General features: G+C 52.1%; 1 protein-coding gene across 2 annotated transcripts in view; it reads left to right on the top strand.

The window, feature by feature from the left end:
- The first annotated feature begins 1,859 nt into the window (after window positions 1-1,859).
- The window catches only part of SFRP1 (secreted frizzled related protein 1), a 47,092-nt gene continuing 37,530 nt past the window's right edge, over window positions 1,860-11,421 (top strand). The window contains exons 1-2 of one of the 2 annotated variants that reach the window (XM_005563161.5): window positions 1,860-2,716; window positions 7,758-7,835. In XM_005563161.5, the coding sequence (XP_005563218.1) occupies window positions 2,173-2,716; window positions 7,758-7,835 (622 nt within the window). In that variant the 5' untranslated portion in view covers window positions 1,860-2,172. Of the gene's footprint in view, window positions 2,717-2,902; window positions 5,622-7,757; window positions 7,836-11,421 lie in introns of those variants that run through there. The other variant, XM_073998707.1, reaches the window with a different exon arrangement.

Below are 11,421 nucleotides of genomic sequence, written 5' to 3'. Positions count from 1 at the left end.
CAGAAGCCTCCTGTGTGCATCGTGGAATCACCGTGTCTGTATGGGCACGATTGCTTTAAGAAAACAGCCCTGCTTCTTCACAAACTCTAGTCGTTTCACTTGGAATCTGTCCATCAAGAAATTAGGTCTGCAGAGTCCAAAGCAAGCTCCCTAGAGCTTTACAAACAAGCTGGCCGGCAAGGCAGCGCCTCCTACGGTGTCTCTGTGGAGCGCTAAGATCTGTGGCCCCTTTGCCACATGGGGTATGCGCTCAGATTCGGTTATGAACACATCGGCCTCTCTCCACCCGCACTTAGGAACAGAAGGTGTGGAGACTCCAGGAACTTCATGAACTGTTTTCTGTGGTCTTCTGTCCCGGGATAGTCCGGGTCTCACTCCCAGCTCTCCGGAGCTTAACCCTCCCTCTCAGGGGAATGTTTGAAATCTACGAAGAATTCTCAGGAATTCGAGGTAGAGGGTAGCAGAGAGACTTCCGTTCCTGGGGGCCCAGCTGTTTGTGCTGATGCTGTCCTCTTGGCGTCTGCCCTAGTGGGGACCCTTGGTTCTGACTTGACGTTCCTGGACTGCGTCTGACCTTAGCATGTGTGTCTGAGTGATGGACTTGGTATTCACACCAGCCACGCTGATAAGTGCACATGTGTTTTTAATGTTTTGGCTTTCCACACCACAAACACACAGATGTGCTGTCGCCTGGGCTAGGACTTGAGTAGAGTTTTTCTATTTAAATCTATCTATCTATCTATCTATCTATCTATCTATCTATCTATCTATCTATCTATCTATCTATCCATCCATCCATCCATCCATCCATCCATCCATCCATCCATCCATCTATCTATCTATCTATCTATCTATCTATCTATCTATCTATCTATCTGTGTGTGTTTAAAAAAGTGTCCTCCCAAAGCTAATACCGTTGCTAGCAGGACTTCCCGCCACACCGGGCAAAGTCCACCCACTGCCCCAGTGTTGAGGGCCACCATGGGCGGCCCCACCTGGAGAGGCGCTGCTCACAGCAAACAACTCCAACTGCGCCTTCGCCTCGCCTTCCAGGGAGCCCAGCCAGGCCCGCTGGGGATTTACAAGCAGACCTCCCTCGCTTCAGCGTTCCTGACCCCCAGTTAGTTGGGAAACGAACTGTCTGCACCGCAGCTAGAGAACCGAGGAGAGGAGCCTCTAGTCTAAAGGGCTGTTGGTTGAAATTAGGAAACAGTGTTAAAAAAGAAAAAGAAAAAAGAAAAAAAGTTTGGGAGGCCGAGGGCAGTCGGATCACCTGAGGTGAGGAGTTTCGAGACCAGCCTGACTAACATGGTGAAACCCCGTCTCTACTAAAAATACAAAAAATTAGCCGGCATGGTGGCGCGCGGCTGTAATCCCAGCTACTCGGGAGGCTGAGGCAGGAGAATCGCTTGAACCCGGGAGGCGGAGGTTGCAATGAGCCGAGATCGTGCCACTGCACTCCAACTTGGGCAACAACAGCGAAACTCCGTCTCAAAAAAAAAAAAAAAAAAGCCTTCATAATGTCATGGGTTTAAGTATGATCCAGGCTCCTCGCTTCTCTGCAAGCCAGTGCGAGTTAATTACAGGGTCTGCCCTGGTCTCTCTCCACCCCACGCCGCGATCCATTCCCCCTCTTTTTTTCCCCTTGTCTCTTTCCTCCTCCCCCTTTCATTTATGTATTTTTGGTTTTGTTTTTTAAGGGATGTTGAGCTGTGGCTGGTTCTAGTAAACCGAACCCGCTCGCAAGGGAGGCGATTGGCTCCCGCGCCGGTGACGGACGTGGTAACGAGTGCGGCTCGCCCCGCCGGGAGCTGATTGGCTGCGCGGGGCGGCTCCGAGGGCTCGGCCGTAGGAGCCCCGCGCACTCCAGCCCTGCAGCCTCGCGAGTCGGTACTGCGCGCCCGCCGCCCCGCGCCTTCCTGCTTGCTGTGCCTCCTGGAGCCGGGGCGCACCCAGCCGCAGGGCCGCCTCCCCGCCCGCGCCGCCTCCGACCGCAGGCCAAGGGCCGCCACCGGCTGGGGGGACCGGGCAGCAGCTTGCGGCCGCACAGCCGGACAGCGCTGGGGACTGCGCCTTTTGTCCCAGGAGGTCCCTGGAAGTTTGCGGCGGGACGCGCGCGGGGAGGCGGCGGAGGCAGCCCCGACGTCGCGGGGGACAGGGAGCAGAGCCGGCATGGGCAGCGGGCGCAGCGCGGGGGGCTGCCGGGGGGCAGCCCTGGGAGTGCTGCTGGCGCTGGGCGCCGCGCTCCTGGCAGTGGGCTTGGCCAGCGAGTACGACTACGTGAGCTTCCAGTCGGACATCGGCCCGTACCAGAGCGGGCGCTTCTACACCAAGCCGCCGCAGTGCGTGGACATCCCTGCGGATCTGCGGCTGTGCCACAACGTAGGCTACAAGAAGATGGTGCTGCCCAACCTGCTGGAGCACGAGACCATGGCGGAGGTGAAGCAGCAGGCCAGCAGCTGGGTGCCCCTGCTCAACAAGAATTGCCACGCCGGCACCCAGGTCTTCCTCTGCTCGCTGTTCGCGCCCGTCTGCCTGGATCGGCCCATCTACCCGTGCCGCTGGCTCTGCGAGGCCGTGCGCGACTCGTGCGAGCCGGTCATGCAGTTCTTCGGCTTCTACTGGCCCGAGATGCTCAAGTGTGACAAGTTCCCCGAAGGGGACGTCTGCATCGCCATGACGCCGCCCAATGCCACCGAAGCCTCCAAGCCCCAAGGTAAGGCTGCCCCCTCCCACGTGTGCGAGCCGCCCCCGCCTCCTCCCCACTCCCCCGGCGGGGGCTGCAGGAGAACCAGCGCCACCCTACGCCTGCCCGCCGCTGGGTCCAGGCGCTGGGGACTGACGGCCCGAGGTTGCTCGCATGCTGTGCACGTGATTCCTAAGCGCGTCTGGTCTGTCCCAGGTATCGCTCAGCGCCCCTCGCGACCCAGGTGCACGGCGGGGCTGGCCCAGGAGCGGTGGATCTGTGCCTCGGCCTCGCAGGGACTCGCTGTGGTCTCCGGAGCCAATCTTCCTGGGATCCAGCTTCGCCTTTTCCATACCTGAAGCAAAGCTTTGCGCTTTAAGTAACAGGGAAGCTTCCCTCTCCTCGGGGAGAACTCCGAGACCCCATCGAAGTTTTTAACCTCCTAGACGGGAGGAAAAAAACAAAACCCAAAATGTAGAAAGTTCAGAAAGGCCGAGAGAATGTTTGACGCAGCTTTTGTTTATTTTCATAGGTTCGACAAAGATTTAAAAAATCAAACCAAGCCCTTTCCTTCCCTGGTCATTCAGTCAAGTAGCTTCGGGATTGCTGCGGAACTGGCTGAGAAAGTTTAGGAAGCATGGAGGCTTCTGTTTCTCCACCCCTTCCAGGTACCAGCTCTGCCCTCGCAGGGCTGGGGGTGGAAAGTATTTTCTCCCTCCCTCTCGCTTACCCCCTGCTTCTCTCATTTACACAAATCCTCAGCTCATTAGAAAGATAAAAATGTAATTAGCTCATTGTTCATCTCCTCCCGGGGAGAGCAGCCCTGCAAATTGGAGACTTTCCTAATAGCCTGAGGGACCGGCCTGAGGTTCCTCTCAGAACCCCCTTATTCTTGAGGGGGAAGAAAAAAATTCTGGGAAGTCAAAATGAAATAAATATAAATATAAAATATGCACATCACAGGCCTGACTTCGATAGCAGTAAATTGAACCCAGAATTCGTTGGAAGCGAAGTTTAGGCTCTGAGGTGTGGAGAGGGTCAGGGATGGGGGAGCTGTACCCCAGCTGCGCTTAGCAACACACAGGCTTCCTGAGGGCTTTTTGAGGAGGGCCTTTAGGGTGGGGAGAACGGTTGCCTACACTTAGCTCACCTAAAGTGTCTTTTTAACTCTGTTATTGATGCTAAAAGAGGGGCGTACAGTCACCTGGCTCCTCAGAGTGAGGATTTGGGCAGGTTGGGAAAAGGGACACCCCAAATTTTGGATGCTTTTGCTTATTCTAAGGAGGGAGGAGATGGGTCCACAGTGACTGACATTAGATGGCTGGGTGGAAACGCACTGTTTGTCCGCAGTGGCCAGATCTGGGCACCGCTGCTCTCAGGGTCAACTCGTGGTGGGAATGGAGTGTGGGTAGCCGATACATCTGCACTTTGCGAGCGAGAACTGAGCAGTTACCTGGAGCAAACAAAGCGCCTTGTGTTCTGTTGGCGTGCACCCATTCCCTGAAGCCTGCGGGAATTTCCTTCTCCCCTTCCTCAGCCAGTGGGGATTAGCCCGGCCCTGCCCTGAGAGGCCGTGCCCAGCCCTGAGCTGGAGTCCATTCCCAATGGCCACCGATGGTCTCTTTCTGGGACTGGCTGCAGACATGAGTGGACACCTTAGGGGGATCGGCTGCGGAAAAGGTGCTGCAGTCCACAGGGAACATGGGGGGGATTGGACGGGTTGCCTGCAGAAGAGAGGAAAGAATCCTCACCCCAGCCCCCAAAAGGCTGTGATGGGGTGGGGAAACCCCATAATCGCTGTCTTCCGGACACCTTTTGCCCCTTGGCTGCAGTTCCACCAGTCGGCGCCCTTCTCAGCCTGGCTTGGAACCGTCCTCACTCTCCTCCCAGCAGCGCTCAGGTAGTCACCCTCTCAAGACAGGTCTTTGAGGAACAAAGAGAAAAGCGGAGAGAGGGCCGGTCGGGAGTGGGGCTTGGAACTGGTTTTCCCCTCAGTGGTTTTGGTGGAGGGCTCTGCCCTGAGAGGGCACACCATCCTCCCCAGGACTGCAATCCCTGGTGTAAGGGAGCCCCACGTGATTTCCTCCGAGGTCCCTGTGGAGGGGAGGGTGGGGCGTGTGTGTGTGTGTGTGTGTAGGTGTGTAGAGGGCAGGTCAAGACAAACATGACTACTGATCCTCATAACCTTATGGCTTGTGGCTGTGGAGTAATAACTGGTACTTTCCGATGAGAATAAGTACGCATGCACTACTCTCTTATTCGTTTATTCTTTATGCTTTTATTCTTTAAAATTAAAATGCATTTTCAAAGCAGTGTTGTATCTTTGCATACTAGTTTCTTTTCACACACTTGGGCATATTCAGTTTTGGGGTATTGGCCAGCTCTCCGTGGTCATGTGTTACTAAGGAGAAACCTGATAATGAGAAATGACTTGACATTTTTCCCCCCACAAAGGCTGATACCCAAGCCATAGCAGCTTCTGTTATGGAAGAGGCAATTGTTCTTTTGCTAGGGAAGTTATTTCTAAATTTGGCACTTCCACTAGAACTGTGAACTCCCAGGCTGATGCATTGTTGTTTCCCTCTCTGCCTGGTTTTACTGGTTGAAGTTGTATGAGCCAGCGCACTGGGTTTGATTTTGTTGTCGTTTGGGCATGTCGTGCATTTAATCAGCCTGGCAGAGGCCACAGAGCCCTCGGTTCCCCAGAAAGCCTTCCTTAGGGCTCCTTTTTGGACCCCCAGGAACTGGCCAGGGAAGATTGTGGGGGTTGTATGTGAGAGAGGGAAAGAAAAAAGAGAGAGAGAGAGAGAGAGAGAGAGAGAGCGTGCGCACTTGTGTGTGTGGATTGATATATTACAAAAATCACTTAATCCTGATTCAGTTGTTGGGCTGTCTCCTCCACACCCCCTTAAATATTAATAAACACAAAACTTTTTGTTGTTGTTGTTGTTCATTTGCTTTAAACATTATTTGAAATACACCTGAAAACAGCTGTTTAGTTCCACCTTTCAGAAGGATGACTGGGTGGATTTCTCCTGCAGACGCAGCCTGTACGGCCCTAAGACGTACCAATGAGGTGCAGATTAATACCGTATCACACATTTCTCTTTCTCTCTCTGGATCAGGCTGCTCCAGAGTCAGCCGTTAGAAAAGCTGAGATAGGGGAAAGCCGTGATAAAAACACACAGAGCCCACCCCAATGAGCTCCTGCCATTCTGAGAGGCACTGAAGTCAAAACATATTTGACGGGACTGAGGAAAATGTCCCTGAGAAGTGCAGAGCCATCCTTGGCTGGTTGGGTCAGGTGAACTTCAAGCGTCCAGAGGAGATGCAATGAGTGTGTGGAGTGGGCAAGATGTGCCCTTTATATTCGGATCACTGTGACTTTGCTATTTGGTCAAGATTGTATTCACAGAACCTTGCAATGTGTGTTTGTGTAAATCCCACTTTTCTTTTTTCAAAATAACCTAAACAAGGAAAACCCAAAAGCACAGTTCACTCTCCTTGTGCAAGCAACCTGGTCTTTTCCATGTTGTCACACTTCCTCTTCCCCAAGCGGAAGCAAAAACCATAATGCAAAATTCTTGTCTCCTTTGTGAGAATGACCACCTCTAGAACCCAATCTCAAGTTCTGGGTGCAAAGCAGATTTCCAGCATCTGGGCTAAGGACAGTCATGCCATCGTCTGCTTGGAGCGTGGTTCTTAACCGCACTGAGAATCTGGAAGGTGTTTGCTCCTGGGTGCAGAATAAAGGTGGGAGAAGAATGTGTCAATAAAAACTAAGGATGGGGTCTCTGCTGGGCCCTGCAGGGACCCTGCTTGGAAGTGGGGAGTGGTCTATGGGCACCTGTGTCTTGAGGGCAGCCTTGAGCTGGGGGTGCTCTGCAGGTCCACTCTTCTCTTCCACTTGTGGAGCCTTTGCCTCTTTCAATGTCTGAGCCATAGCGGGAGCTGATGGGGAGGGAGATGCTGCCACAGAAGCCACGGTGGAGGAGGATGAAGAACAGTGGGCTCCAAGCACACCAAGCCCCACCTGCTCTCCCTGAGTGCAGTGTCAGGTGTGACTTTCTTGTGCTCTTCAGCTCCAGCCTGGCTTGGCCTCCTGTGCTGTGCCTGGGGTTGGGGTGCCCCTAGAATGTGCTCATGATATTTCCTAGACAGTCAGTAAGCTCCAGGCTGCTTGATAGGTGAGGACGATGACAATGATGATAAGCCACTTCAGCTCTTGGAGGAAAGCGCTGTCCGGCTCTCCCTCTGTCCTGGGAAGCAGGGGTCCTTTACCTCTTCCGACTTCAGAAGTATATTGGCTTGGAGGAGGCCTCTGCCCTGGCCTCAGATATCTCCTCCCAGGCAGTGGAGCTGCCTCCCAGCGTTATGCACATCTGCCCCCACACACCTCCTCTTCAAAGCACTTCACAGTTGCCCAGGAAAGAGCCTCCAAAGGGCCCCTTCCTATCCAGCCCTGTCCTCCCATTTGGCAGTGCCTGCCAGTGCCCCACCCCGCCCGCCTGCCCTGGCCTCCTGCTGCGGTGGCCCTTTTGGAGAGGAAGTGTTCAGGGGCTGAGGGCTGGAGTTTGTGAGTCTGGCTGAGTTTCTTTCTCTCTTGGCTCCCGGAGATCTGGTCAGAGGGATCAGCAGGCTAGCTGGGAGTGTGGAAATGGGAAGGGGGCAGGAATCGGAGGGAGGTATTGAAAGGAGAAGGGAGAGGATGGGAAACAAACGCCAGGAAGAGATCTCTGTGAGTTCGTAAGCCAGCTTTTCCCGGCACTCACAGCGTCCCACAAGTCATCATTCACATGACCTGCCCCCACCCAGCCTCAGGTCATGCTGGCTTAAATAACTGTGTCACATTTAGCAGCTCTGGGCCAAAATGTTTCAAGAAACCTGCGCCTGCTCTGATTGTAGACCCTGGGCTCAAGCCTTCTTCTTTTCAATTCTCAGGTCCCCTTCATAAGTTCCAGAAGACCTTTAGTCACTTTCAGCCTGGACCCAGGGCTGATCTCTTCCCCAGGGGCTGCTCCCTTCCTGCTCTGTAACTTACAGTTCCGTTTCTCCCTACTTCCTTTCCCAGGCACAACGGTGTGTCCTCCCTGTGACAACGAGTTGAAATCCGAAGCCATCATTGAACATCTCTGCGCCAGCGAGTTTGGTAAGAAAGCGTTTCTAGCTGCCTCTGGAAGGTTTGGAACCTCCTGGTCTGTGTCCCTGCCGGATGGAGGCCCTGCTGGTGTATCTCCTTGCAGCTTTCTACATTCTCTACCTCATTCCTCTCCAAATAGCTGCTTTTCTCAGGCAGATGGGAGACTAGACAGGGTCCAGACCCAGCCAATTTTTATGAAGGCCATACTTTGCCCTCCTTTGTGGGGGATCGCTGGACAGATTTTTGGGGATCTTCTCTAGGCATGCAGGGAGGCTGAATTGGGGACAGGTCGAGAGGAGCAGGGAAGGACAGCAGCTCCTTCTCGGAAGCTGCAGGAGGTACAAGTTGCCACCTGTTCCTGCATCTGGTTGGGCCCAGCTTTTTCTGGACTGGCTCTTATTTTTCTTTTTTCTTTTTTTTTTAACATCTACCCCTAGGTGTCAGCATGACTCTGTCCAGGATTTAAACGGCTGCCCTCCGGGTGCCTTCCCAGGGAGGGGAGATTTCAATGCTTAGGGGATTCACAGGAGGGTCCTTATCAGGTTCTGCAAGGCAAAGAAAATGGACATTCCCACAGTAGTGTGGTTTTTCTCTCTTCTTCCCGTCACTCTCCATCGAAAGAGAATTCTGAACCAGCACTCTCAGCTCCAGGAGGAGGAGGAGCTGGTGGGGATCAGGGGGAGGTGGGGGAGCTGCCAGGGGTCTTGGGGCCTTCCAGGGATGGTCTGTTATAGTCTGACCTACAGAAGACCCGAATTCACCACACCCCGAGAGTCTCTCCTCTGAGCCAAGTAAATGTAAACGGCATCCCTTTGGAGGGCCAGCTCCCTCTCTCTCGCGTCTATCTGACATGGATGCAGAAAAGTGGCTCTGGCCAAGCCACACTTTCAGAAGGATCAGTGTGATGCTGAACAATGTGTTTCTCATAATTCCTGCCTTGTGTCCCTGAGATCGGCTTTCTTGCAGAATTCTTATCTGGAAAAGTGTAAAGATAGGTGATGGGAGTCCATTCGGAGGCATCCCAGGCCATGTTTTCATTAATCAAACCTGATAAAGTACATGTTCCTGCAAAGAGCCCTGTCAAAGTAAGCTGCACACACGTGGGAGGACACACGCAAGTCGGAGGGAATCATGCCTCGTGACGGTCATTCTCAGGGTATTGCAATTGTGGATGAAGATGGAAGCTGGATGTAGATGGCCACCAGAGCTGAACTGGAGACCGTGTGTCTTATTTCCACACATGGGGAAGATTGATGTGTTCTCTATGATGCAGCAGTGTGAGTTACTTGTCTGTTTCTGCATTAACTCAAATTTGTCAGTGAGGATTCCCTGTATACCGAGTGCTTTTTGAGTTCTATAGATACGGATCGAGGGTGAAACTCTTCCTCTAAGTAAATGTAACACATGAGTATTATTTTTTTAAAAAGACAGAAATTGGCGGATTCAGACCCTTTGCCACACAGGCTGAAGAGGCAAGCCTTGGGAAAGAATTTGAATCTGGCAAGGTTGACCTTAAGGTGTAGGGCAGGAGTCTAGAGGGCACTCAGGTAACTCACCTGGAACGGACATCTTCCCATGGCAGCAGACACCTGTCAAATCAGCCAGCATCCTGTACACAGAAGAGGATGGAGGATCTCATGTCGATAACCAATCAGGGTTTGTGGAATCTGAGTGATTAGCTGTTTGGGATTGGGTTCCTTTAGCCCTGACAATATTTTCTTCTTGGGTTCACAGAACTTTTGGGTTCCTCCTAGACCCAGATCTTATCCAGTCCTCTTATTTGATAAAGAAGGAATTTGACTTTCCCAACTGGAGTCCTTTTATACTCTGCCACCTGGCCTTGTCACTTAAGAGTCAATGCACAGCCTCTGAGCTTCGCCACGGAGGCACTGACCTCCTTAGTGTGCGTATGGTGTATGGCAGGCTTTTTTGAGCTGGTTGCAGGAGAAACCTTTTTGGTTTTTTGTCTGTAATGTTCTCATAAAACAATATATAGGAATTTTTTTTCTTTCTCTCTCTGCAGGGGCTGAGCTTAGCTCTGCCCTTCTTAGCACCTCAGAGAATGCACCCTTGTCGAGAAACGTGTTTCCTAGCTCAGCTCACTTCAAGTAAGTGAGGCAGTCAGCCACAATGATGGGATTCAGTTAGGAAACAAAGAAATTGAACAATGCAAGCTGACACACAGCAGAGAAGAAAGAGAATGCTTGACTCCCTCTTCCAGGGATCAAACTTTGCATTAAGTGGCCCTGACATCCTCAGTGGGAAGACATCAGGGTGCTGGAAGGCTCTCTGTGAGCTCCAGGAATAAGGGGGTGCATTTCCCTGGGTAAGCAGCACCCTCGTCCACCTGCCACTGCATCTCTGGTCCCTGGCAGCCTCTGTGGAGCTGGGCATATCTGACCCTTGACCTTCTCCCCATGCAATGCGCTTTAACCCCTTGGCAGATCTGCTTAGTCACTCGTGTCTCCAGCCCTGTGCCCCCTCAGTTCAGGGCACATTTTTTCCCCAATAGGAAAAAAAACATGAGCAGAAAAGGCTGGGTGCTGATGCTCAGAAGTGCAGCTGATCAACCTGGATCAAGCACCAGATGTGGGAGCCAAGACTTAGACTGGGCAAAGTCACCGCATTGAACATGGCGACCGGCCTGTCTGCTGGCTTCCGTCAGCTCGCAGGGCTCTGTTTTTTGTTCTCTCTCTGCTTTTCCTGCTCTGTGACAACAGGGTGCCACTCTTGCCTCTTAAATAGCCCAATATAGTATTTGCGAGCCGCCACACTAATCATCTTGCTGTTAACAGCTCAGCACCCACAGCCGTCTTCCCTTTGGATTGGTTTATTCCAGGGATATGAGGATCTGATTTATTTATAATTGCGGTGAGGTTAATTCCTGCCTCTGGCCACTTTCTCTGGCTTCTTCTGCAGTATCTGTAAACACCCGTAAGCTTTTGTGGGGGCAATCTGCATGGTGATATACTTCTGCTAGGAGAGTTCAGAGCTTCCACTTGTACTGCTTTCTTCAGTGTTTTGAGCTTGAGAGTTCAGGTGGCAATTTCTTCAGCCCAGTATTTTCTCCTTATGGAAAAGGATTTCTTTGCCCCTAGAAACTTTCCTTGCCATCTGGAAGGATTCTTTTTTCCATATATATATTTCCTCCTAAAGAGAAAAGCTGTACTATGCAACATTAAGGTTAGTCAAATAGGAAGGAAAAGAACATCAGCTTTCACAGTTAGCATTAGCGAGTATTTCCTAGTAGAAAGAGTTTCCTGCACCCCCGTACCTCCACTAATCTGTTCTCACTCTGCCTCCAACTTCTTTCAAGGTGTCTTGGCTGTGCTGCTGTTTGGGGGACAGTGTTTTAGTCTGATGGGAAGTTTGAGCTCTTGCAGAAAGTAGGCTCAGCCTTTCCAAAGTAAACCTTGGGTTTCCTCCCAAAGATGAAGCAAGCTGGCTGCTAGCACAGTCACTGCAGCACCTGCAGGCTGCCCGAGAGCAGCCTCTGTATCTGATGCCATGTTTTACCTGGTGGGAGAAGGTATTGTGAGACACACTATTCAGTTTGCACTACTGACAGAAAAAACAGAAAAACAAAAAAAAAATA

The sequence above is a fragment of the Macaca fascicularis genome, chromosome 8, assembly GCF_037993035.2.
Source record: "Macaca fascicularis isolate 582-1 chromosome 8, T2T-MFA8v1.1".
Taxonomy (NCBI): domain Eukaryota; kingdom Metazoa; phylum Chordata; class Mammalia; order Primates; family Cercopithecidae; genus Macaca; species Macaca fascicularis.
This window is presented reverse-complemented; position numbering and strand designations above follow the sequence as displayed.